General features: G+C 46.5%; 1 protein-coding gene across 7 annotated transcripts in view; it reads left to right on the forward strand.

Moving 5' to 3' along the window:
• MTMR3 (myotubularin related protein 3) overlaps positions 1–24046 on the forward strand; it is a 79061-nt gene that overhangs the window by 20060 nt on the left and 34955 nt on the right. For all 7 annotated transcript variants that reach the window (XM_074554542.1, XM_074554541.1, XM_074554543.1 and 4 more), the window contains 4 exons: positions 13221–13298; positions 16637–16710; positions 17083–17172; positions 18681–18797. In XM_074554542.1, the coding sequence (XP_074410643.1) occupies positions 16708–16710; positions 17083–17172; positions 18681–18797 (210 nt within the window). In that variant the 5' untranslated portion in view covers positions 13221–13298; positions 16637–16707. The remainder of the gene's footprint in view (positions 1–13220; positions 13299–16636; positions 16711–17082; positions 17173–18680; positions 18798–24046) is intronic.

Raw genomic sequence — 24046 nt, forward strand, 5'->3', positions numbered from 1 at the left:
GCATTGTTCTTGTCCTTGTTGTTTTTGCTCAGAGCATGAAGGTTTCCTTTGCCTTTGAGTATTTCTCTGAATTTGGTCTCAGATTCCAGCTTTAATACTGGAATTGATTGTCAGGAAAGGATGTGCCTGGTGATCCTCAAACCTCATCTGGATGAGTCCAAAGAACAATTGGATGTAATGGGGCTGTGCCAGTGGGGGCTTGCATTCCCTGGTGTGCTGCTCTCCACTCCTTCCAATTGTTCTGCTTTTTTTTTTTTTTTTTTTTGTATATTGATCTTGGTTCTTTGTACATTCCCATTTGCACTCAGAGGGGCAGAAGTAACTTCTGTTGTTCTGTAATTGGATATTCAGCCTTGTTTCTGTGACATAAATCTGGTGGGGAGAAGGAAAGCTTTCTGGGAAGTTCATCCCCTGGATCTGATGGCAAGTGTTGTGCAGGCAGCCTGGAGAGTTACGGGAAGGGGAGGAATTCCTGCCCTCTCTTGGTTTGGATTTTGACCAGAGATTGCACCTCATAAGATGTTTAAGGAGCTCCTTGAGTACCTGAGCAAACAGAGGCTCAGAGTGTGTTTGTTCATTTGCAGCAGCTCCATCCTGTGTGTGCAGCACGAGCCAGGTGTCAGCTCAGGTCACGAGGGGCTTTTGCTGTCATTTCAGCAGAGGAAAGGCACTGAGGCAGGACCCAAACCCCAACATTCATTGCTCCTTATTTATGTTGGAACTACTTTGTTAAACCAAAATTTGCCAGATTTACTTTTTCACTCCAAGCAAATGCACCTTGAATATTTTATTCTCATGGGTTTCATGCAGATTTCTCAGAGTTCATGTTTAGTAAGTACAGACTTGGTTTTGATACTCAGGTGGATATCAGAGGGTGCTTCAAATGGAATGATGGAAACCAAAAATAGATTGATTTAGTTGATCTTAATTTTACTGTGGAGTGCCACTTGGGTGTATTTAATTGAAACTTGAGATCTGCAAGTCACAGGTAAGAACTGCAGACTTCCAAATGCAACTTGTGCTATTTTCACTTCTTTAGGAAAGCTTGTGGATTAATGCACACGTGCTCTTGTGTGTTTTTAATGCAGACATTAATGCACACATACTCTTGTATGTTTTTAATGCAGACATTAATGCACATGTGCTCTTGTGTGTTTTTAATGCAGACATTAATGCACACATGCTCTTGTGTGTTTAATGCACACATTAATGCACACATGCTCTTGTGTGTTTAATGCACACATTAATGCACACATGCTCTTGTATGTTTTTAATGCACACATTAATGCACACATGCTCTTGTATGTTTTTAATGCACACATTAATGCACACATGCTCTTGTGTGTTTTTAATGCACACATTAATGCACACATACTCTTGTGTGTTTAATGCACACATTAATGCACACGTGCTCTTGTGTGTTTTTAATGCACACATTAATGCACACATACTCTTGTGTGTTTAATGCACACATTAATGCACACGTGCTCTTGTGTGTTTTTAATGCACACATTAATGCACACGTACTCTTGTGTGTTTTTAATGCACACATTAATGCACACATGCTCTTGTGTGTTTTTAGTGCACACATTAATGCACACATGCTCTTGTGTGTTTTTAATGCACACATTAATGCACACGTACTCTTGTGTGTTTTTAATGCACACATTAATGCACACGTACTCTTGTGTGTTTTTAATGCACACATTAATGCACACGTACTCTTGTGTGTTTTTAATGCACACATTAATGCACACGTACTCTTGTGTGTTTTTAATGCACACATTAATGCACACATGCTCTTGTGTGTTTTTAGTGCACACATTAATGCACACATGCTCTTGTATGTTTTTAATGCACACATTAATGCACACGTGCTCTTGTGTGTTTTTAGTGCACACATTAATGCACACATGCTCTTGTATGTTTTTAATGCACACATTAATGCACACGTGCTCTTGTATGTTTTTAATGCACACATTAATGCACACATGCTCTTGTGTGTTTTTCTAACATGCAATTTAAAGGGGACGTGGTAAACTTACTGTAAGGATGGTTATAAATCTGTATATTCTTTAAAGAAAGGTTAAGTCTTGCTGGCTGATAATGATTTAAATGCAGAAATTGAAGTGGATAGCTGCAGTCTTGCATATATGGCATACATATTTTTTAGAATCTGGAATGAAATGAAAATTACCTTCCCTGGTGCATCAATAACAGAGTGAGCTGTGAACTGCTCTGACTTCTGCAATGCCTGTGGGAGAGATGGGGATGTGTTGTGTTTGGGTAATGTGATGAAGAGCCCAAACCTTTGTTTCTTTAAAATGATGATTTATCTCTTAATTGCAACCAAGTCTTTCTTAGTAAATTAGGTTTGTTTTGAGTCACACAGGGAAGGAGTGAATGTTCTCTAAAGGATAAAACATTTAAATGACTACTTACATTCCTTGCACTATTATTCTTCCTTCTCAGGGTTTGTTGTATCTACCAAAAGGAATAAGTTTCTGTAGCGAAAATAATTGAGAGAGGTTTTAAATAAGTGTCTGTATATACTAATTTGTTGTGCTTTTGGAAAGGTCTTTTAGTAAAAAATAGGATACTGGAGGAATATCTCTTTTAGATAAAAACCGATCTGCTGCAGAGAACTTGGTGTGGTCTGATTTAAGTGAGCAGGCAGGAAGGGAAATCTTCCTGTTCCCCAGAGAAGCTCATTCCTGTTGGAATCGCTGTGTGGATGGCAGGATTGGCCAAAGGACATACAGGTACCCCATAGAATTAATTCCCTTTTCCACATCTGCTGGTACCCTGTATAGAAAATTGGACTTCAATGGATTTTAACTTGGAATAAGAGAAGGGTGAGACTGTGGCTGTTAACAGGAGCTCTGGCAAACCTTGTTTCACTGTCAGAGCTGCAGAACTCCATTTCATTTCCAGCTGAACTCTGTGTTTTGATACACATCCGTGCCTCAAGCAACCACCAACCCTTCTTTGGTGTCTCTGCAATGCCTAAATATATTTAACTTTGACTTTGTGCTGTTTAGTTTTTAGAATAAGCATATTCTGTTAATCCAAGTGAATTCCTTCCTGGCACTGAAGGGCTTCAGCTTCAGTGTAAGGGAACAAGGGTTTCAATACTATGGAGGTTGTTGTGGAGAAAGTGTTTTGGAGTCTTGTCCTGAACTCAGCCTCCCTGGGCAGCCTGAGACACGACTTTAGAAACTGGAATTGTTCTTGCCTTTGACACATTCAAGGTTTGAACATTGCAGAGCATCTAACTTGATTTAGTTGATGGAAGGCTATTGGGCTTAAAGATCCACAAAAGTACAAAAATATGTGCTCGAGTCAACTGGTTCTGAGGCAGCCCTGTTGTGTCTCTGGAGGAATGCATAGTGCAGTGTGACAAAATTAACTGCTCTATTAAAGACCTCAGTAGTTCACAGCAGATACTGCTAATGTGTGTAATTGATCTTCCAAACCAGCCACGGCAATTGAAGCCCATTAAAACATTCCTTGAGGCATCACAGGAGCTGCGAGACTCCTCCGTGGGCTCCTCCCACATCAAAGGCTCTGCTGCCTCAGTCCCTGCCGGCTGCTCTGCTGAGGCTCTCGCTGAGATGCACATTCATGGATCCTCACACAGCCGTGTCCCTTCCCCATGTGCTTCGTGCTCAGCACCCTTTGGAGATTCTTTCTTTGCCTGCTGTTTGTTTGAGTTGAGGTCTGTCTCCAGCTCTTATTTAAGTGCAGCTTGTGAATGGAAAGTAATATTTTACTGTTACATTTCCTGCTTCTGAAATTAACTGTGACTTTCCACAAGTGGAAAAAGATAGGAATAAACAACTGTCTTAATACTTGGAAGATACTGATGAGGGGATTTAACTACAGGAGGGGAAGTATTTGCTTTTCCTCCTTTTTATTTTGCTTTAGTGAACTGAGGAGTTCTAAGGCCAGGCTTGGAGCACCCTGGGACAGTGGGAGGTGTCCCTGCCCATGGCACAGGGTGGCACTGGGTGGGCTTTGAGGGCCCTTCCAACCCAGAGCATTCCATGGTTCTGTGGATCAGCTGAGCAGGGAAAGGCCAGGAAGCAGCAGGTTTGCTGCAGGCAGAGGGCTGCTCATTATCCAAAGCAGTCCCTTGTGATCTCAGTGCAGGAATTAACAGGAGAAGCCCTCAGAGTCCTGAGTGTGTCTGAATTCCTGTGGGGAGCCTGAGCTCTTCCCTGCTGTGCCTGGCTGAGGGCAGAGTCACTGGGAATCTTCTCCCTTTGTAGGGAACTGCAGGAAGCTTGGAGAGGCTGGAACTGGGCTGATGGGAATGCCTGGAGGTTTCCCTGGAAGGAGCTGCTCTGTTCTGGTAAATCCTGGGTGTGCCTGGAGCCTGCTGGGTGAACAGGGCCCAGCAAAAGCTCTGTGCAGTGCCTGGAGCTGCTGGGCTTTCCTGGCACAGCTCTTGCTGTCCCCTTATCATGGACCAGCACCCTTGGCTTTATCTCCTCCACATTTGCCTGCTGCAGTATTTGCACACACGGAGCCTCTGGTGAATGGTGAGTGCTCTCGGTGGCTTGGCAGCCTCGTGGGTGATGGACTGCTCGCTAGGGAACAGCTTCTTGTGAGCCTAGAAAAGCTACTCTGATCCTTGATGAGTTCCTGAAATGTGCAATTTAGGGGTCACTTCATCAAAAGGGCTTGCTTGTAGCTGAATAAAGCTGTCTCTCAGCTTGGGTCAGCTCTTTCAATGGGGTTATTTTATTCTGTTCAGGTTTGCTTTGTATGGGCTAAGATGGGAATACCTGAACTCAAAGCTTTTCTTGGTTTGAGTTAATTACTATTTTATACTGTAAATAATGCTGTGATCAAACATACTTGTCCCCTGCCATGGTGGTTGAAGGGAAGGGCTCTTCATTCTCAGGTTCCCAGATTCTGGCAGAAATACATCAATTACTCCTAACAGCCCCTTCATTCCCTTCAGTGCAGAATGCAGTCGTGTGCTTGACAGCTCTGAAGTGGATCAGGGCTTTGGGAGGGTGCTTGGTGTCTGAACTGCAAACTCTGCCATTCAAACTGAAACCACTTGAATATTTCACAAAGAAGTGAGCAGGCTAAGAGATGAAGGAGCTAATTGATTAGTTCTGTGAAGAAATGTCATTTCTGCAGGAGCTGAAGGGATTCTTAAGTTTTCTCCAATTCTAGAAATCTGAAATGCCTTGCAGTTTTTCAGGCTGTGCTGCTCTGGAAGCAAACAACATCTCCAGCACTGCAGGGTGGTGGTTCCAAGATCTGCTCTCTGGGTTAGTTCTGTGTTGTGTTGAGGAGTTGGAATTTGCCATGATGGGTCTGAAATGGCAGAGTTGTGTGAAATAAGGAAGGGGGTGTTTTGTTTGGGGGGAGTGTGGGAGCAGTGCCTTTCTGCTGGCTCACTGGTGTTTGAAAGCAACACCACCTTAATACCACATCAAACAAGGCCCTTTTGGAGTGTGCCACAATGTTACCAAGTGCTGGCTTAGTTTGAAATATTAACTTGCAGTGGTGTAAGGTGATCCAGTGTGAGCCTGGAGCACAGAGCCTCCCAATGGCTGCTGTTCCTCGATGGAGGCAGTGAGGGTGGCTGTGTGCATCTGCCAGGGCCCCCTTGACAGCACAGGGCTTTTCAGTGCCACTGAAGAATGAATGGATTAAAGCTTTACCCATAATGACATTGTGCAAGGTGTGCAAGCAGAAGAAGGGATGTCTTGTTCTAGGTGTTGATAACAGCAAAGAGATTTTTGTGTGCTGCCTGTCCCAGGCTGTGCAGCACAGCAGAGCTGGAGAGGGACAGCACACAGGGAATGGCTCCCAGTGCCAGAGGGCAGGGATGGATGGGATATTGGGAATGGGGAATTGTTCCCTGGCAGGGTGGGCAGGCCCTGGCACAGGGTGCCCATCCTGGATCCCTGGCAGTGCCCAAGGCCAGGCTGGACATTGGGGCTGGAGCAGCCTGGGACAGTGGGAGGTGTCCCTGCCATGGATGGGATTTGAGGTCCCTTCCCCCCCAAACCATTCCATGGTTGCTGGGCCTTTGTGGGGACCAAGGTCCCCATTAGGAGCACCTTGCCATACCTTAGCCATGTATTTCTCAGAGTGTGAATAGATTATTAATAACAGGTATTTGCTATTTCAAAAAATTCTTACAACAAAAGCATCAAGTGATGTTTTGTTAAAGAGATCTCCAAAGTTTTATGCCAGAAAAAGTGTTGTGAAAATGAGATCAGCTGAGGAGCTGAGAGCTGTGTGTGTTGTCCTGAGGAAGTTCAGGTTGGGAGAAAAGTCTCATGGGAGTGTATCTTGAAACTCCAGAGGAGCTTCCAAATCACAGATTCTTCCTATTTTCAGACCTTTCTTGCTGTTGTTTATTCCCTGGTGGTGTCTGTGGTGTTGTCAGGAGGTGGCAGCAGGTGAGGAGCTGCCCTGGGCAGTGTGGGAGCTCCTCTGGGAGCGGCTGCTGCCCCTGCAGGAGGGTCTGAGCTGCAGCAGGATGGGCCTGCAGGAGGGAGGGGATGAAGGAGTGTTTGGGGAGGATGAGTAAAACCTTGGAGACTTTGATCAGCAGCCACTTCTCCTTGTGTGCTGCCTTCCCTCTGGACAGGCAGAGGAGGGGAGGGAGGTGACTCAGGCAAATGGGCTGTGAGGGCCTTCTGGAAAAATGGGAACTGTGAGGAGCAAATGATTCCTTCTTTCTCCATTATGCCTTTTCAAATGGAAACTTCTGCTGCCTGCTCTAACCTTGCTGCTTGTTTCATAACTCCAGTCTGATATTTCCCTGCATTTCATGGCTCTTTGGTTACCTGTTGGCATAAATCCCCTTCCCAACACACCTTTCCAGCCCAGAACCTCCACAAATCCTCTGGGTCTGTGTCCTGTCAGCTTCCAGAAATCCACATTCACTTCCCTTCCTTCCAGGTTTCTCCACAGTTCTGATCTGTGTGGCTGTTGGTCCTTGGTAGCTGTTCCTCCTCTGACATGCACAGAAAATGGAGGAGGATGGAGTAATTGAAATAAAAGGAAAATTATAGACATGGTACAGAAGATCTGTGATGGGTAAATTGTATCCTGGTTATGTGTGAATAATTGCAGCTTTTGGATCCCAGGGTTTTATCCAAATGAAAAAGGAATTAAAAGAAAAGAGAGCCTGAAATTTTGTAAGAGAAAATGACATTTTGTTGTGGGTTTTGGTTTCGAGCTTGCTGTGGTCCTTTGACCTGGGTTGTTTTGAGATCAGTGAAGGAAAATACTCATGTAGAGTCTTTTATTTGTGAGCAATTTCCTAAAAGGCCTCTTTTCTGGGAATAATTAATGCTGTTATCCCAGATAAACATTGATTTTCATTCTAGACATCAATTATGGAAAAAATGGATCTTTCTTGATGCAAAATCAAATTTTTCTGTATTATCTGTTGCTATCAGACCCCCAGAAGTGTTTCTCTCCTTCCTCTGCCATTCCAAGTTCTGCCTTCCTTTCAAGATGTTTTTTTTTTTGCTTTAACTTTGAACTGTTGCTTCTGCATGTAATTTCTGCAGAGTGCAAGAAGTGATCTTTAACAAATCTGCAAAGATAATCAGCTTAATCAAACTGCTTTAAAGGCAGATTAATGCCACTTCCGAGTGGGAAGATGAAGGAACCCAAATGCCGACCTGCCATTAGTGCATGAGTCAGTGCAGTGACAGATGTTGACAAAACTTTTTGGATGCTTTGGACTCTTCTAATTAATTTTATTCTTCACTCATAAAAGCAGAGAGAACAGAAAGGGGAACGAGATCTTTGCAAAACGCTCTGGTGCAGGGCAGTTCCATGGGTGCTGTGGGAATGTGGGGTGTTCCCTGTGGCTCTCCCTGTCAGGTGTTTGAGTGTGGCTGTGTGCACACCTTCAGATGCAGCTGGAATGTTGGCATTTCCTTCAGGGGAGGGGATGATGGACAAGATGGAGAGAGCTGGGGTTGTTCAGCCTGGAGCAAAGGAGGCTCAGGGGGCCCTTGTGGCTCTGCACAGCTCCTGCCAGGAGGGGACAGCCGGGAGGAACAGGGACAGGAGCAGAGGGAACGGCCTCAGGCTGGGCCAGGGGAGATTCAGGGTGGATATTGGGAACATTTCTCATGACTGAAAGGATGGTCAGGCACTGGCACAGCTGCCCAGGGCAGTGGGAGAGTTCCCACCCCTGCAGGGATTTAACAGCTGTGTGGATGTGGCACCTGGGGACAGGGGACAGTGGTGGCCTTGGCAGTCTTATGTTCCTAGACTTAGGGGAACATTTGGACTTGATGCTCTAAGGGGGTTTTAAGACACACCTGGAACATGGAGGGACCAGACCCTACATGTGTCCCCTCTCCACCCTTTTGATGCTTTTCCCACTGAAGGCAGGGAAGGCTCAGGGTCCTGTCCCCCCAAATTCCTGGCTGTGCTTCCATCTCACATGTGTTCAAAACTGGGATCAGCTCTGGGACCCTCCTGACAGGAGAGCCCTGGAGGGGCTGGAGCGTGTCCAGGGCAGGGAACGGAGCTGGGCAGGGGCTGGAGCCCCAGGAGAGGCTGAGGGAGCTGGGCAGGGGCTCAGCCTGGAGCAAAGGAGGCTCAGGGGGCCCTTGTGGCTCTGCACAGCTCCTGCCAGGAGGGGACAGCCGGGGGGTCGGGCTGTGCTCCAGGGAACAGGGACAGGAGCAGAGGGAACGGCCTCAGGCTGGGCCAGGGCACGGGCAGGGGGGATTTTGGGATAATTTCCTCATGGAAATGGTTGTCCAGCCCTGGCACAGCTGCTCAGGGCAATGCTGGTGTTCCCATCCATGGAGAGATTTAACAGCACTGTGAGTGTGGCTCCTGGGGACAATGGTGCCAAATCAGTGGCCTCAAAGGTCTTTTTCAGCTTTAAAGGTTCTGTGACACGTGGCACTAAAAACCAGAAGATGCCTCCCTGAGGATCAGCATTCCTCCTTCTCCTTGTGCACCATTTCAGGCTTTCTATGAGGGATCAGCCTGGGAGTGGCTGCTCCCACCCCTCCGTGCTTCCAGCTGACCACATCCCCCAGCTGCTGGGCAGCCGATAGCAGCCCTGTGTTCCTGCTTGGGTAAAAATAGCAGGAAAGGGAGCTCAAATCCACCAGGAAGAGCAGAAAAAGGAGAGAGGAGAAGAAGAACAACCTGTGAGTTAAGTGAGCGGCCAAACACAGAGGTGATGAAAGAAATGGGGGCTGTGTGGTAGTGCTGTGCAAGAGAAGGTTCCCCCCATGGCAGAGCTGGGGTGAGCTGCTTTTGAGAAGTTCAGAATGCAAACAGGAATGCAGAACTTCTCATCAAAAACCACACTTGCATCATGTCAGGTTGGGACATGGTGTGGCACAACCGGTGTGGAAATGCCATGTTTTGGCAAAGGGAGGGGAAAATGCATCTTCAAAGTAGTCAATTAGTAGGAAAAAAGCTTCATTTGCTTGTGTTTGTTTACATCTTTATGAGGATAACTGGCAGCTAGAGAAAATCTGGATTTGTTTTTCTCCTCAGTTATTTTTCCCTTGTGCCATTTCCATGCTTATCAAATCATGGCTCCCCTGCTTTGGCTGATAGAGCCTTTCAGCAAAGAAACTGTAGAGACAACTTTCCAGTCACCTAATTAAACAAACATGTTGATTGAAACTTCTCCAGAGTGCTTTTCCTAGCAATTTGCCAATGTTTTATTAAAATAAATGTCAAGAAAAACACTGTCACAGGCTCAAATAATTTAGATTTTGGAGTTCCTGTAGTCCACACTGCTCAGAATAGGGCTGGCTTTGATGTTGGATTGGGTAGCCCTTGGAATCCCAGGGTTGGGGATGAAAGTTTTACAGTTTGGAAACAATTATTTGGAATTTCCCCCTCCAGCTGTGCTATTACTTGTGTTACACTGTGTGATTGATATGCAGTACAAATACTCTACTTCTCCATGATGTCTTCCAAGAAAAAAGGAAGATCTCTCTCTCTGGAAGTGAGACCTTTGTGCTGAGTGTTCCCCCAATGCCCAGGATCCCAGAACAGGCACCAGAGCAGGATCTGAGGGGGTGACTTGAAGGAAGAGTGAAGAGTTCCTGTCCCCATCCCCTTCACCTGTGACGTGTTTGAGTTGGGCAGGGACAGGATGTCCTTGGGCACCTGTGCTGGGCTCAGGGGAGGGGATTGTGAGACCCCACCCTCAGAGCTGCCCCAGCCCTGGGCCCAGCACAGGAGGGACCTGGAGCTGCTGGGGAGAGCCCAGAGGAGGCCCCAGAGATGCTGCAAGGGCTGGAGCCAGGCTGGGAGAGCTGGGGGTGCTCACCTGGGGAGGAGAAGGCTCCAGGGAGAGCTCAGAGCCCCTGGCAGGGCCTGAAGGGGCTCCAGGAGAGCTGGAGAGGGACTGGGGACAAGGGATGGAGGGACAGGACACAGGGAATGGCTCCCAGTGCCAGAGGGCAGGGATGGATGGGATATTGGGAATGGGGAATTGTTCCCTGGCAGGGTGGGCAGGCCCTGGCACAGGGTGCCCACCCTGGATCCCTGGCAGTGCCCAAGGCCAGGCTGGACAGTGGGGCTGGGAGCAGCCTGGGACAGTGGGAGGTGTCCCTGCCATGGCAGTGGAAGAGCTTTAAGATCTCCTCCAACCCAAACCATTCTGTGCTTAAACCAAACCAGCTCTGAGGGTGTGACAGCCCAATAAAGGTGCTGCAAAGCCCATTTTTAAATGACACACTTGACTCAGGATTCAGTGAAAGGATCCTGTCCCTTTTCCATCTCCTCCCCTTGGCTTCCCTGATGGTGCTGATCCCTTGTGAGGCTCCACAGCTGAGGAGCTGCAGGAGGAAGGGGTGGGAGCCCCTGGATTTGGGGTTCAGCTCCCCGGGATGTGTTCATCAAACAGCTGCTCCCCACACCAGGAATTGGTGCTTTGGACCAGCAGAACTCACAGCAACGTTTCTTCTTGCAGGCAGCTTTCCCCCTTATTTTGGCAGGAGTTGTTGACTGAGGAAGTGATAACAGAGGAGGTTCTTATCAGAGCCCAGCAGCCCTGCAGCAGGAATGCTGATGAGCGTTCAGGGGCTGCCTCAGCCCTGGCAGCAAGCAAGCGGAATTGTTAATGCTTATATTGGAACGTTTCTGTCCTGTTTTTAAACTTCTTGACAAAACTCTTGAGATTTGGTGGCTTCTTCCAAGCCTCATTAAAATCAATAAAAAGCTTGTTGCAGGTTTTTTGAAGGGTTTTTTTTTTTTCTCTCATTTGGACTGAAACCACACGAAGTCAGTCCGGCTCCTGCACCCGAAATGTGTCTCTTGCCTTTTGCAAAGCAAATACGTGGCCAGAACAGTGTCCCTGAGGAGTCATTCTGGGGTTGTATAGTCTGCCTTCAGAGCTTTTTTGTGTGTGTTTAATAAGCTTGCTCCATATTCCTCTCAAAGGTGACTTTGTATCAACAGGCAGCTGTGAATTTGAACTTGTTGCATGCTCAGGCTGGTACCTCACAGTCCAACTGTGCCCATTCCCACCTGGGTGCTGGGATTGATTATCAACCCATAAAATTATTGGGATTGGTGTTTGACTCGTTGGCTGAGAGAGATTTTTTTGAAACAAAAACAAAGTTGACCTCTGTTGCAGGTAATGAAATGTTGCTTTTAGAAAACTGTTTTATGAAATGGTAAATCAAAGTTTAGCTGAGGTTTTGGACAGCTGGCATTGACACAGGGGCTTTCTGTTAGAGCACATCCTCAGCTCCCTGTTTGTGTAAATACTGAGATTCCATGAGATTCCCTGAGGTGTCCGTCATGTGAGATGGTAGAATTCCTTCTGGTGCATATCCATTTGTGTTAGAACCTTGGAATCATGAAAACCCTGTGTGGGAAGGGACCCACAGGGATCATTGATCCAGCCCCCAGCAATCCCACCCTGGGCATCCCTGGCATCTCCCCTCAGTCTCCTCTGCTGCAGCTGAACATTCCAAGTGCCCTCAGCCCCCCCAGACCCCTCCCCATCCTTGTGCCCCTCCTTTGCTCCATCTCCAGCAGCTTTAGGTCCTGCTGACATTGTGGTGAAACTGTCCCAGCCCTGAGGAGAGGCCACCCCAGAGCAGGGCTGGACAATCCCCTCCCTCACCCAGCTGGGCACAACTCCCTGAAATGCACCATTTTTGATGCACAACTTCCTAAACTTTCTTTCCACTCTATCAATCCTAAAATCAATCTCATTTTTCTGCGTATTACCTCTTCTCCTTGTCACAATGAACTCAAAATACAAAAGCGTTTTATTTCACTTACCAGAATGTGAAAATTATCAGTAGTTGTGGCATATCAGAGCACAGGCAAACTATTCCCAGCAGCAGGATTGTGTGGTGCAGAAGTTGGACTTTCCAGGCATATCCAGGTGCAGAGTGCTGCTGGGGGAGTGTCCAAGCTCCTGTCAGGAGCAAACCTTTGGGCACAAGGGAGTGGTGTCCCAGCAGTTTGGCTGCTTGTGTGCTTTAGGAGCAATGGGAATTAGTCTGGAGCTTCCAATTTTAGTGCTTGGTATTTTAGCATTAAGCTTTATGTCCTTCTGATGCCACAGGAGGTGTCTGTTGGTCCTGTTGGAGTGACTGTAGCAATGAAGCTGATCAGATATTTTCTCCATCTGATTTTTGATAAATGTGTATTTCTGGCACACTCCCTCATTTTTGATGCAGTGAGTGTTTTGTAGAGCACTTGAGAATGCAAAGGAAAGGGCTTGGCAGGAGTGGCCTGGTGAGCATTGCTGCTCCCTGGGTTTTTGCACCTCTGCACCAAAGCACATGGGCAGCAGCTGTCTGGGGGTCTGCATTGGCTTTCTTGGGGCCAGAAATTCCAGTGCAGTGTCAGATCAAACCCACTTTGAAGATCAATATAAACCCAGTGGGATCTTGTATAAAACTCTCTCCTGTAGCTGGTATTGTGAAGTAATTTAGGCTCTGTTTGCTCATTTATGAAAACCCTGAATTGCTTTGTGGCCACAAGTTCAGAAGTGTTCCTTGCCTTACCCACAGGTATCCACCAGAATCCAGTCCTGGAATTCCCTCTCTGGGCGTGTTTAGCTCTTGTTACAAGTCCAAGGCACTCAAATTTTCTCTTTTTCCCCTTGAATTAATCCAAACTCCCCCCAGAGTGGAGTGTCCTGTCTAGGTTGCAGGTTCAAAAGTGGATTTTGAAGGGAAGTTCATGTTTTTAAAGTGCTGTCCTTGTGTTTGCAGCTGCCAATGTGAAGTATCAGAAGAGAAGAGTTGGAACTTTCTGGGACAAGAGAGGACTGTTCATTCTCTCATTCTTTGGTAAGATCAGCTGCTTGTTTGTGGCTTCTGTGCTCATCATTGATTATTCTCTTAATTAAATCAAATGTTTTCTGAGATCTTAGATAAAAATGAGTATTTCACTGAGATGGAGTTTGCAGCCTTTAATTATTGAAAAGGAAGGTTCCTGACTCTTAGTTGTGCCCAAACTTCCAACAGAATTCTCTGTCCTGCTCCTATTCCTGACCAGTCTGTGTTGTCAGCTGCTCTCCCAGTAAATCCTGGGAGAGTTGCTCAGTCCTGTGGTGTCAGGGAAGAGGAGAAACCTCCCTGTCAGGCACTGAGAGCAGGGAAACTCAGTATTTGTCCTTATCTCAGAAATTCCCTTCCACTGCCAAAGGGGAGAAGTATTTTCAGCTTGCTACAGAAGCATCTTTTGCTCAAGGTACAGCACATTCCTGAATGTTCAATTCTCAAATTTTCTAATGTTCCTTTGCCAAAAAATTTGCATTCCAAACTCAGAGGGCAGCTGTGCCACTGTATGTAAACAGCTCAGTCTGATTTTGGTATTAAAATACATGGAATTCAATCTGGATGGGGAAGGTAAGGGAATAAATGCTTGGATTCTTCCTTTTTCCTTTTTTCCCTCCAGTTTTTCTTGCTGAAAGTCCAACTGTGTTTAAATATATGTGAATCTAAATGATCCTTTATTTAGCTAATCCTTTTTGTTTAGATTCACTGGCAAACAGATGGTTATTGCAACTCTTAATTATGCACATAATTTAAAGCAGAAGGTGCATCTGAAACAAAAGGTAATTAAGATGTTCCCAGAGAGGCTGAGCAGAGGCTGAGGTTACAACCTTTGCTCATCATTTATCCTTTCAAGCAGAACACAAGGATGGAGAATTAACAAGACCATTCTCTTTTTTGACATAATTTAACACTCATGGAATTGCAGGTAAAAGGGCAGACAGTAAATTGATAGCATCACCTTTTTTTTGGCCTCAGGCCTGACCAAACCCAATATTTGTACCAATAAAACCAAGTTTTATTTCAGTGCTCTGTGTATAAGCTGGCTGCTATTTTTATGTGATGCTGTTGATAAGGAGGAGCCTGAGTTAAGGCTGCTTTCCTGGCCAGGTTTTTAACTGAGCTGGGTTTGTACCTTTCCATTTCACTTCTGGAAAATGGCTTGTACTGTCAGGGCAGAGCTGCAGTTGAACAAAATGAGAATTCTCCTTCCATTCTGCAGTCCTAATGCAAATTAGTATTTCACTAATTTGTGCAATACTAATACTGCTGCTCCTTTTCCCTCTGTATTTGCATTTCACTGTCCTTGCTGTCTTTTACAGCCTGTCTTTTTCACAACTTTCTCAAAACCTTCTTATTTTATAGATTCCAGCAGTGTGGATGAGCCTGAGCTTGGGTTTGTGCAGGGTTTGCTGCTTTGTCCCCAGCTGTCCCTCAGAGCAGCAGGGTGGGGAATGATGGAGGGAGGGTTCAGGAGTGCTTGCTGGAGCTGATGGTGTGAACAATTTCTTTCTTCTAAAGCCAGAAATGCCCTCATGGGGTGGCAGCAGTCACTGGGATCCTCCTTCTGTTCCCATGGGGAGAGGTTGGTGAGCTGGGGCTGGGTTAGAAAGCCTTGGGGTAGGGAGAAGAGTGGGTTCAGGGTGCCTTGGGCTGCCCTGAGCTCCCAGAGCTCTTCCCTTTCCCTTTTGCTCAGCCCAGGGACCTTGAGCTGCTGCAGGGAGCGGGCTCAGCTCGTGGATCTGATGGGAAGGGAAGGATTTCTCACCAAATATTCCCTGTCCAGCAGCTCAGAGAGCCTCAGTGTAACAATTCAGCCTTTTTGCTATTTCTGTCAGCAATTCTCAGCATTCCTTTGGTGGCAGGGAAGTTGCTGCAGCGTTTCACTGATGCCCAGCAGCAGCCAGAGCAAAGTGTTTGCTTTAGAACAGTCCTATAACTCCTTGTACCATTTATCTTGGCAGCATCACCCTTTGCATCTGATGGTCCTGATCCAAACTGAAACAGGCAGATTTCTTTTCCACACAGCTTTCCCAAAATTCACCTTAAAAAGGAGGATTCTCACATGGAAAAAGCCACATGGTCACAGTAGAAGCTGTTCTGCACTGGTTGCAGGAGTTACACTGAAACTTGGGATTTTGGGCAGTCTCTGCTGGAGGTTTGTGCTGGATTTTAGGAGCACAGCTGTAAGATATTTAAAAAGACTCAATTTTCTAAGCTAATACTGCTTTTATTAATATGTAGATGGTTATATAATAAACTTATAAATTACATATATCTAATCAAACTGAAGTATGAAAGAATTTTTCCAGCATAGTGCCTATTAAATTAAAACTTTTCCTCAGAAGATACTAAGCAAACTTCAAATTCGTAATAAAGCAGATTGTTCAAATTAAGTTGGTTTTTCTTTGATAATTGTGTGTGAAGCTGAAGGAGTTTCTTGAAATAACAAGGTGTTTTTTATATCATACTGTCCTGGAATGGTTTGGATGGGAAGGGACCTTAAATGATCTATTTTCATTTGTAAGTTTTGTGTGCCACACTCTGCAAACCTCATAAATACCTGAGTGAATCCTGGTTGGGTAGAACAGGGAGGAACCTACCTGGATTAAAAAAGCTGAGTGTAAAATCAACCTCAAACTCAAATTGTAACTCCTGTAGTCACTTCAGTCATTGAGTTCTTAACTGGGTGATTTGTAAAACCTCAGGGCTGTGTTAATATTCCCAGAAAATTTGCAGATGAACAAACCTGGGGGATTGTTGGGTAGTGGAGAGGGCAAGTCCCAGTGTAGTGATCTGGAACTCTTGGAAATGTCAGTGCAGGAAATGGATATTTTGGTGCATCCATGGATATCCAAAACCAGCTGTAAGTATAAAATGAGGATTTTTATCCTGATAAGAACTGCAGTTCATGTGCCACAGCTGAAACAAGCTTGTTCCAGGAGGATCCAAAGCCAGATCAGCCCCAGCAATCCCTTTGGGTTTGTATCCCACGGATTTCTGATTCACCATCTGCAGGCAACTTGGGAGAAAATTCCAGGGTATCCAGAAAAATGAACATGTTTTAATTTAAATTATATAAACACTGGTCTAATTGCTGCCTTCAGACAGGTGTTCTCCCAGCAGCACATCCAAAGGTAATTTTTCAGGAGGAACAGAAGGAACCAGACACATTTTGAAACAATTTTGGCTCTCAGGAGAGGGAGCTTCTATAGATTTCATCTTTTCATAATTACTGTTTGCTCTCAGGTTTCTAACAGCTACATTCACAGTCTTTAAAAGTTAATTTGTATTTATTTGCTAAAAGAAAATGAATCTTATTTCATCATTATACTTCCCTTATTTTCTAGGTTTTAGTAAGTGAAGAGCTCCAAGAATTGCAAGTGAAGACGAGGATTGCTCCTCCTGCCCAGGGCCTGTCATGGTAAGCAAAGGGGCTTTGGAGGGCCTGGGGCAGAGCAGGAGAGTTTGAAATGGGAAAAACGTGAGGGAATGAATGTTTACATGTGGGGTTGCTGAGTTTGAGGCATAGTGCTAATGCTTTTTTCCTAATGCTGCTATAAATTTTGCAGCATTTAATGACTTTATTCATCAGGCTGTGGGAAGGAAACTGGTTGCTAACACCACATTGTTGTCTGAGGGCCCATGTTGGAGGGTTTGGAAACTTCAGTGAGTTTCTGCTCCTGGGATTCTCTGGACACTTCACCCTGTGGGAGCTTTTCCTTGGCTGTGGGTGGCTGGGGAAGGTGGCAGCAGGTGCCAGTGCTGAGGGTGACTGGCACACTTTGTTCCTCAGGATGAAGAGACTCAGCACAGCCTTGAATGCATCCAGGCTAATCAGATTTTTCCCAGGAAGCAGCTGATCCGAGAGGATGAGAACCTTCAGGTAATGACCACACTGCTCCTGCTCAAATCTCACTGCCTCCACTTGCTTATGGATTCTCTGGCCTCTCCTCTAGAATTTTAATTCACAGTTAGCACAGAAACTCATTTGCTCTGTTGGTAGGACAGAGAACTTGGACATTTTGTTACAAGAAATTCCTTCAAGTGTCTGAAAAATATCACGGCTACCTGTGCACTTATTCCAAGGGTAGGGATTTATTCCATAGTTTAGAAATCTGTTGTTTTGGAAAAGCAGCACTAAGCTGATTAAACACTGCCTTGGCACCTGGCTGTTATGAAGCCAAAAGTCTTCTGTTGCATAAAAAGAGATATTTTAAAATTTCTTTATTTTCCAATGTCCTTTTGCAATCAGTTTAGTTCAAATTATTTTCCATAGAATCATGGAATAGTTTGGGTTGAAAAGGACTTTAAAGCCCACCCAGTGCCACCCCTGCCATGGCAGGGACACCTCCCACTGTCCCAGGCTGCTCCAGCCCCAATGTCCAGCCTGGCCTTGGGCACTGCCAGGGATCCAGGATGGGCACCCTGTGCCAGGGCCTGCCCACCCTGCCAGGGAACAATTCCCAATTCCCAATATCCCATCCATCCCTGCCCTCTGGCACTGGGAGCCATTCCCTGTGTCCTGTCCCTCCATCCCTTGTCCCCAGTCCCTCTCCAGCTCTCCTGGAGCCCCTTCAGGCCCTGCCAGGGGCTCTGAGCTCTCCCTGGAGCCTTCTCCTCTCCAGCTCTGCCAGCCTGGCTCTCCATGCAGACACTCTTGCATCATCTGAAGAGTTTCACTGTAATACAAAGTATTTTTATTTGATTGAAGCTGCTTTGGTCTAAACCAGATCACTTTCAATTCAAGTTGGGTATTTTCACTTCCCACCAGCTCAGTTAAACTGTGCTTAAGTCACATTTTAATTAACCAGTGACAATATCCATGTGTGGTGTAATGAACTGCAGGTTTCTGACTTTATGAAACAGCAGCTTCTTGTGCATTTTCATATTTACTGTGAGAAATAGGGAGCAAAAAGCTTGGTTTGTCCAAGCTCAGCTTTGTAGCATTTAGGGACCCAGCCTGGGCTGGTTACCTGAGCTTGCTGGGTGAGCAGTGGGGAAATAGCAGGGAACATTATTCATCCTGGATGTTGTGCCTACTTTAGGATGAATTTAATAACATTATGGAAATGCCACTCTCCATTAAGTAAGGAGTGAGAGCATAAATCAAGGGCTTTGTCAGCCTGCTTGCCAAAATGTGAGGATATTTTTCATAAAAATTCATTGCTTTCCCTGACCAGGCACTTACCACTCAGGAAAAGTAACATAAAATAAGGGATCATTTAAGAAAAAGGCTGCAATTAACCTCAGAGCCAACCTTAGCTGATGTTCCTCCTTAGCAGCAATAACAGGGCTGAGTTCTCAGCAGGCTTGGTTTGATTTCTTGTGCTGCAGGAGGGGCAGGTGTTGGGGAGTGGTGTCTGAAATGAGATTTTTGCTGCCCCTGTGCAGGTGCCCTTCATTGAGCTGCACGGGGAGAGCACGGAGTACGTGGGACGAGCAGAGGATGCCATCATTGCCCTCTCCAACTACAGGCTCCACATCAAATTCAAGGAATCTGTTGTCAATGTAAGTGTTCTGGTCTCAATGGAAACAACAGAAATTGGAATGAGAGTACAGTGATCCTCCCTTTTAACAATGAAAAATCCTTTTCTGATGTTCAAATGGATTTTTCAGCAATAAATGTGTATTTAGGCACCAAAGGAGGACTCAGCAGCTCTGAAAATCAGATGTCATAAGGAAATGTCACATCCCTCAACCTTCCCAGCTGGCTGTGTCAGCCACCTGCTGTCCCCAGGCTCAGTGGGGAGGAACAGTCAGTCTTGCCAGGGGCTCTTGGAGCACCTAAACCTGATTTGTGCTTGCTTGGAGCTTCAGAACTGGGAGTGGGCCCTGCTGCTGAGGCTGTGCCAGGTGCTGAGTGGTTTGAGTGCAGTGTTTGGTGTAACAGGGACCTCACCTTCAATGCATTTCTTGAGGGAGTTTTATTGCTGTGTCCATTCCTGGAAATGGTTCCATCTGCACCTCCCCTGGCAGCAAACACACTCAAATGGTGTTGGCCAGCCCTGGGCAGGGCTTGGTGCTCACACAGACCAGTGCCACCAGCTGGGGACACTTCCAGGCTGCAAATCAGGAGTCCTGAGGAATGCCAGGGAATGATGGAGTTGGTTTATTACAGAAACCATGAACTGCACTTCTGTCCTTAGGACAATTAGGGATATTGCTTTATAGGGGTTTTCAATTCAGTATTTTTGAACATAGCAGGAATTGATGTTTTTTCAATCCTTGATTGTGTTCAGGGAAGAGTCCACAGAAGCTTGTGAATATTCCCATGTTAATTTTTCTTCCCTGACTTTCACATGCAGTGTTCTGCCCTCTCATTCTGTGTGATATCTCATTATCATCAGCATCATTAACCAGAAATAACCAGACTATGAGGCAGAGCAGAATATAAATAATTCTTTGTAACCATATATGACTGTCACTAATAGCTTCCTATGAACTCTGCTGAAATCCAGGGCAGGGAGGACTTGGGATGTCTTTCAAGATAAAACATTCTTCAGTAATTAAGAACCATATTTAATTCATTAATTTTGGCAGTAGTAATTATTTTGGTTAGTGTTGACCAAAATTCTCATTCAGATGGTGATTTTCTAACTCAAATTTTCACTGAGTAGTTTTTGATTGAGTTCATCTCGATTCTTTCCTGCTGTTTTTATATCATCACAGCTGTTCTGCAAATACCTGTAAGAGATTCTTCATTCCTGGGCTGTGGCTTTTGCCTCCTGTTTGGTTCCAGTTCCCTGGCTGTGAAAATGGTGCTGTGACACCTCAGTGAGCAGCACAGAGCTCCAGATCACCTGGGCTGGGCCACAAATCCATTCCAAGTTGTTAATATTCCCATTGCAACAGTGCAGAAAGGGGCTGTGTGTGGAGATCTTTCCCATGGATCATTTCCTAGATCTCACTGCTAATAGGAACATGGTGTTTCAAATGCAAAAACAAAAGGTGCCACAGACCATGCATAAATTGGGGGATTAGGACCTTCAGGGCTGTTGACTTACATTTATCCATGGGATAAAAGTGCAGACTCAACAGGGATCTCCTGGTGCATGAGGGAGGTTTGGTTCCCAGGCCCAGCTCTATTGATTCCTTAAGAAAATGTCAGACTTTGCAGCTGCTGAGTGTTTCTGTGTCATCACTTTCCTCCCTGGAAGCTAATTGCATTGATGGGAGAATGAACATTTTGGTGGAGTTTGTGGAAGCATGGATTGCATGTAATCTCTGCCAGTGGTGGATTTTGGACACAGTGCCAAAGGAAAGTCATGATGGGGGGACTTTGATGAGGAGCTGAGTTTTAGTGTGAGCTTCCCCTTGCTTGGAAGAGTGGTTGGATTGGGATATTCCTCATGTCCATCCCTGCTGGGGAGTGGCACAATCCTTGTCTTGTGCTCAGGCCCTGCTGCCCAAATTCTTCACACTCAGAGCACAGTTGTGAGACAAGAGAGGGCTCAGAGGTGGCCTTCAAGGCAAATCCAAAGTGTCATCAGCTGTAATTGAAAGCAAAATTTACTTCAGACACTCCTTGTGGGTTCCATGAACTGGGGGGGATTCAGCTCCCTCAGAGCTGTCCTTGCACCCTCAGTGCCCCCTGTGCCACCTCCTCCCCTGCTCCAGCACACCCAGCCCTGGCCTTGCCATAACCCTGACATTGTTCAGCTCTGAGCTGGGAAAACCAGGAGGAAATCCCAATTGCTGCTCCTGGGTGCCATGGGAGGCCCTGGGGAGGTTTGGGCACAGCAGGCTCTGTGTCAGGGCCCCTGTGCTGGCAGCAGCCTGGCTGTGCCCCACTGCCCCCCACGGGGAATTGTGGGCACAGATTGGCCTGGGGGGGTTGGTACAGCACTGAAAATGCAACTTGTGCTTTTTCTAACTACAGGGCTGTAATTCTCTAAATATATCTTGTACTGCTCTTAGATAACAGACAGCTCCAGTCATCAAAATAATTTTAAAAACTCCTCAAAAATAAAAAGTTGGGAGTTGTAGAATGTTGCTGTTACTTAAAATGAGATAATTTTAAATAAGAGACAGTGGGGAGGTACTGCAAGAGCAGAATGCTCATGTACTCCCTATAATGGGATGTAATTTGCCTCAGATAACAATGCATGTTTATTCTTATAAAAGCAGAAATGATTGCTTTCCCTGCCTGCTTTCCCTGCCATTCTGAGAGGGAAGTGCCTGCAGACAGAATTGATGGCTCTTCCAGGAATGGGCTCTGGGTGTTGCACTGGCACAGCCTGGAGGATGAGCAGGGGGAGGGAAGGTTATCAGGGAGGCAATGACAGCACATAATTCCTCTGAGCTTTGCTGGGGGAAGAATAATGGCCAGGAAGGAGATTGAAAACAAGAGGACCACAGGACAGATTTTTATGGCTGGGAAGGAAAATTAAAAAGATTAATGGGAAGGTTGTCCTGAAGAAAAAGCTGCAGATGGTGAGGGAATCACAGGTGGGCTGGGGGAGGGAATGGATGCTGGGGAGCAGAGGGCACAGGGAAAGGGCAGGGGACAGGGAGTGAATTTGGGAAAGGAAATGAAAAATAATGCAGGAGGGGAAGAATTAGTTTGTCATTAGAATTAGTTTGTCATTACAATTAGTTTGTCATTAGAGTGCAGACAGAAAGAAAAGGAGCCACAAGCAGAATGCCAGAAGGAGGGAAAAGGTGGAGAACTGCTTAAATGAAGATGGACATGAGAAAAAACGGAATATAACAGGGCTTGGGGAATAAAAAAATAACAGACAAAGCAGCAATGGACTCAAAAAGCAGGACTGGAATCTTGACTCAGCTGGGAAAGATGCTTTACCTTCCATGTTGGTGCCATTTAACTCAGTGGTAGATTTAAATAAGTTATTTTAAAACCATTTAAGTTGGAAAAGCCCTCCCAGGCTATCCAGCCCATCCTGTGCCCAGTGCCCACCTTGTCCCCAGCCCAGAGCTCTGAGTGCCACCTCCAGCCCTTCCCTGGGCACCTGCAGGGATGGGCACTCCAGACCTCCCTGGGCAGCCTCTGCCAGGGCCTGAGCAGCCTTTCCATGCAGGAATTCCTGCTGGGAATTGTTAGTGGGGCTGTGTGGGGCTGTCCAGTCATGGAGACAGGCTGGAAGATTCCCTGAGCTCCACTGCTGTCCATTGATCACACAGAACTCTGCCATTCACCTGCCTGGCAGGCTGGGCTCAGGCAGGAGGAGGCTGGCAAGGAATGAGCAGTGAGGGGAGGGATGAGCTGTGGGACAGAGCAGTGCTGAGGTCGGTGCTGCCCTCCAGTCCTGCTGCTCTGGGGGTCACCCAGGCAGGCTGAGCCTGGGGAGGGGCTCCCACAGGAGGGATTCCTCATTTCCTGCCCCTTCATGTCACTGCTTCTGTCACAGATCTCAGCCAGTGACAGTGCTGAAAACAGGGACAGAAATTCAAGTTCCAGCTTTATTTAAAATCCAGATTTGACAACACAAACTACTGGGCTGTGGAGTCAGACACCCTCTTGCCAAGTCTGTCCTTGGGTTTTCTGTCATTTGATGTCCAGTTAGAGCAGAAGGAGCAGAGTCACTGCCCTGTCCCAGCCTGGCTGGGCACAGCAGGGCAGGGTGGGAGCCTCCAGAGCTGCCTCTGCCTCTCTCTGACCTGGGCAAGGGAAAGGCTGAGCATTAACAAATCCCTGCCTCTTGTAGCTGGGTGTGGGAACCCAGAGCATCCTCTGGCTGGCCAGGATGGCCAGGACCCTGCCAGGGGGCTCAGGGACCCTGGCACAGAGCCCAGAACACCTGGGGGTTTGATTATGGTCCATGGAGCAAATTACCAACCTTGTATGAAGATCATCAAGCCATGACAAATTTAGTGAAGTTATCACGGGGTAGAAAAGTAGATTTTGGGGTTTTGGTATGGGGGTTCAGGAGGCAAGATGGAGGGAACTGGGGGTGTCCAGCCTTTCTCCTTCTTCTAGGCCTCCATCTCCTGCTGTGATGTTGGCACTCACAGATTGGTTTAGAGTAGAAGCTCACTGTCTAACACAGGTGATAGGTATTGGGAAGTAATTGCAAACATTGTACACGTAGTTTTTAGTATAAAGACATAACACTGCCCTGGGGCAGGCAGAGTGCCTGGAACCGTCCTGCTGGATGGACCTGGGCAGGGCAGGAGAAAATTTTCTATAGATAAGAAACAATGAACAACCTTGAGAGCGAGAAATGAAGAGCCCTGACTCCTTCTTGGAGCACCAGGCTGGGAAAAGAGACTTTGGAACTTTTCTTGGGGTCACTGTGAGCAGCCCCAGATCCCGACAGCTGGGGGCTGTGAGCTCTGTCAGGGATCTGGGCGCTCTCTGGGCTCTGGGTGCTGCCCTGAGCTGTGCCTGCCCCCAGAGCCAGCAGAGCTCCCACCCCTCTCCTGGGCTCAGCATCTGCCTGAGCACCTCCCTGCTTGGGGGAGGCTTTCCCTTGCTTTTGAGATATCTCTTTTGCTTGCCTGCTGGTTTTAGTTCATTTCCTTGTTTTCATTCCACCTAAATGAGGGGCAGTTTGAGCTGTGTGTTGACTGAGAAGATGCTGTCTGGATTCCTGATCCTGAAGCTTTGATTGGAGGTGACCTTCAAGGGTTTGCCCAAGCATATGAAGAAGCCCTGGCTCTTCCAGCCACATCTTGTGGGCCCCCAGCCAGACCTTAAACTGCTCATCTTAGTGCTGTGATGGCAAAAATCAGAGTCTTGGAACGTTACTAAAGAATAGCAGAGCTTTTATTGCCTTGTGCAATGTCCATATAATCTA

Source organism: Zonotrichia albicollis, chromosome 18 (assembly GCF_047830755.1).
Source record: "Zonotrichia albicollis isolate bZonAlb1 chromosome 18, bZonAlb1.hap1, whole genome shotgun sequence".
NCBI lineage: Eukaryota > Metazoa > Chordata > Aves > Passeriformes > Passerellidae > Zonotrichia > Zonotrichia albicollis.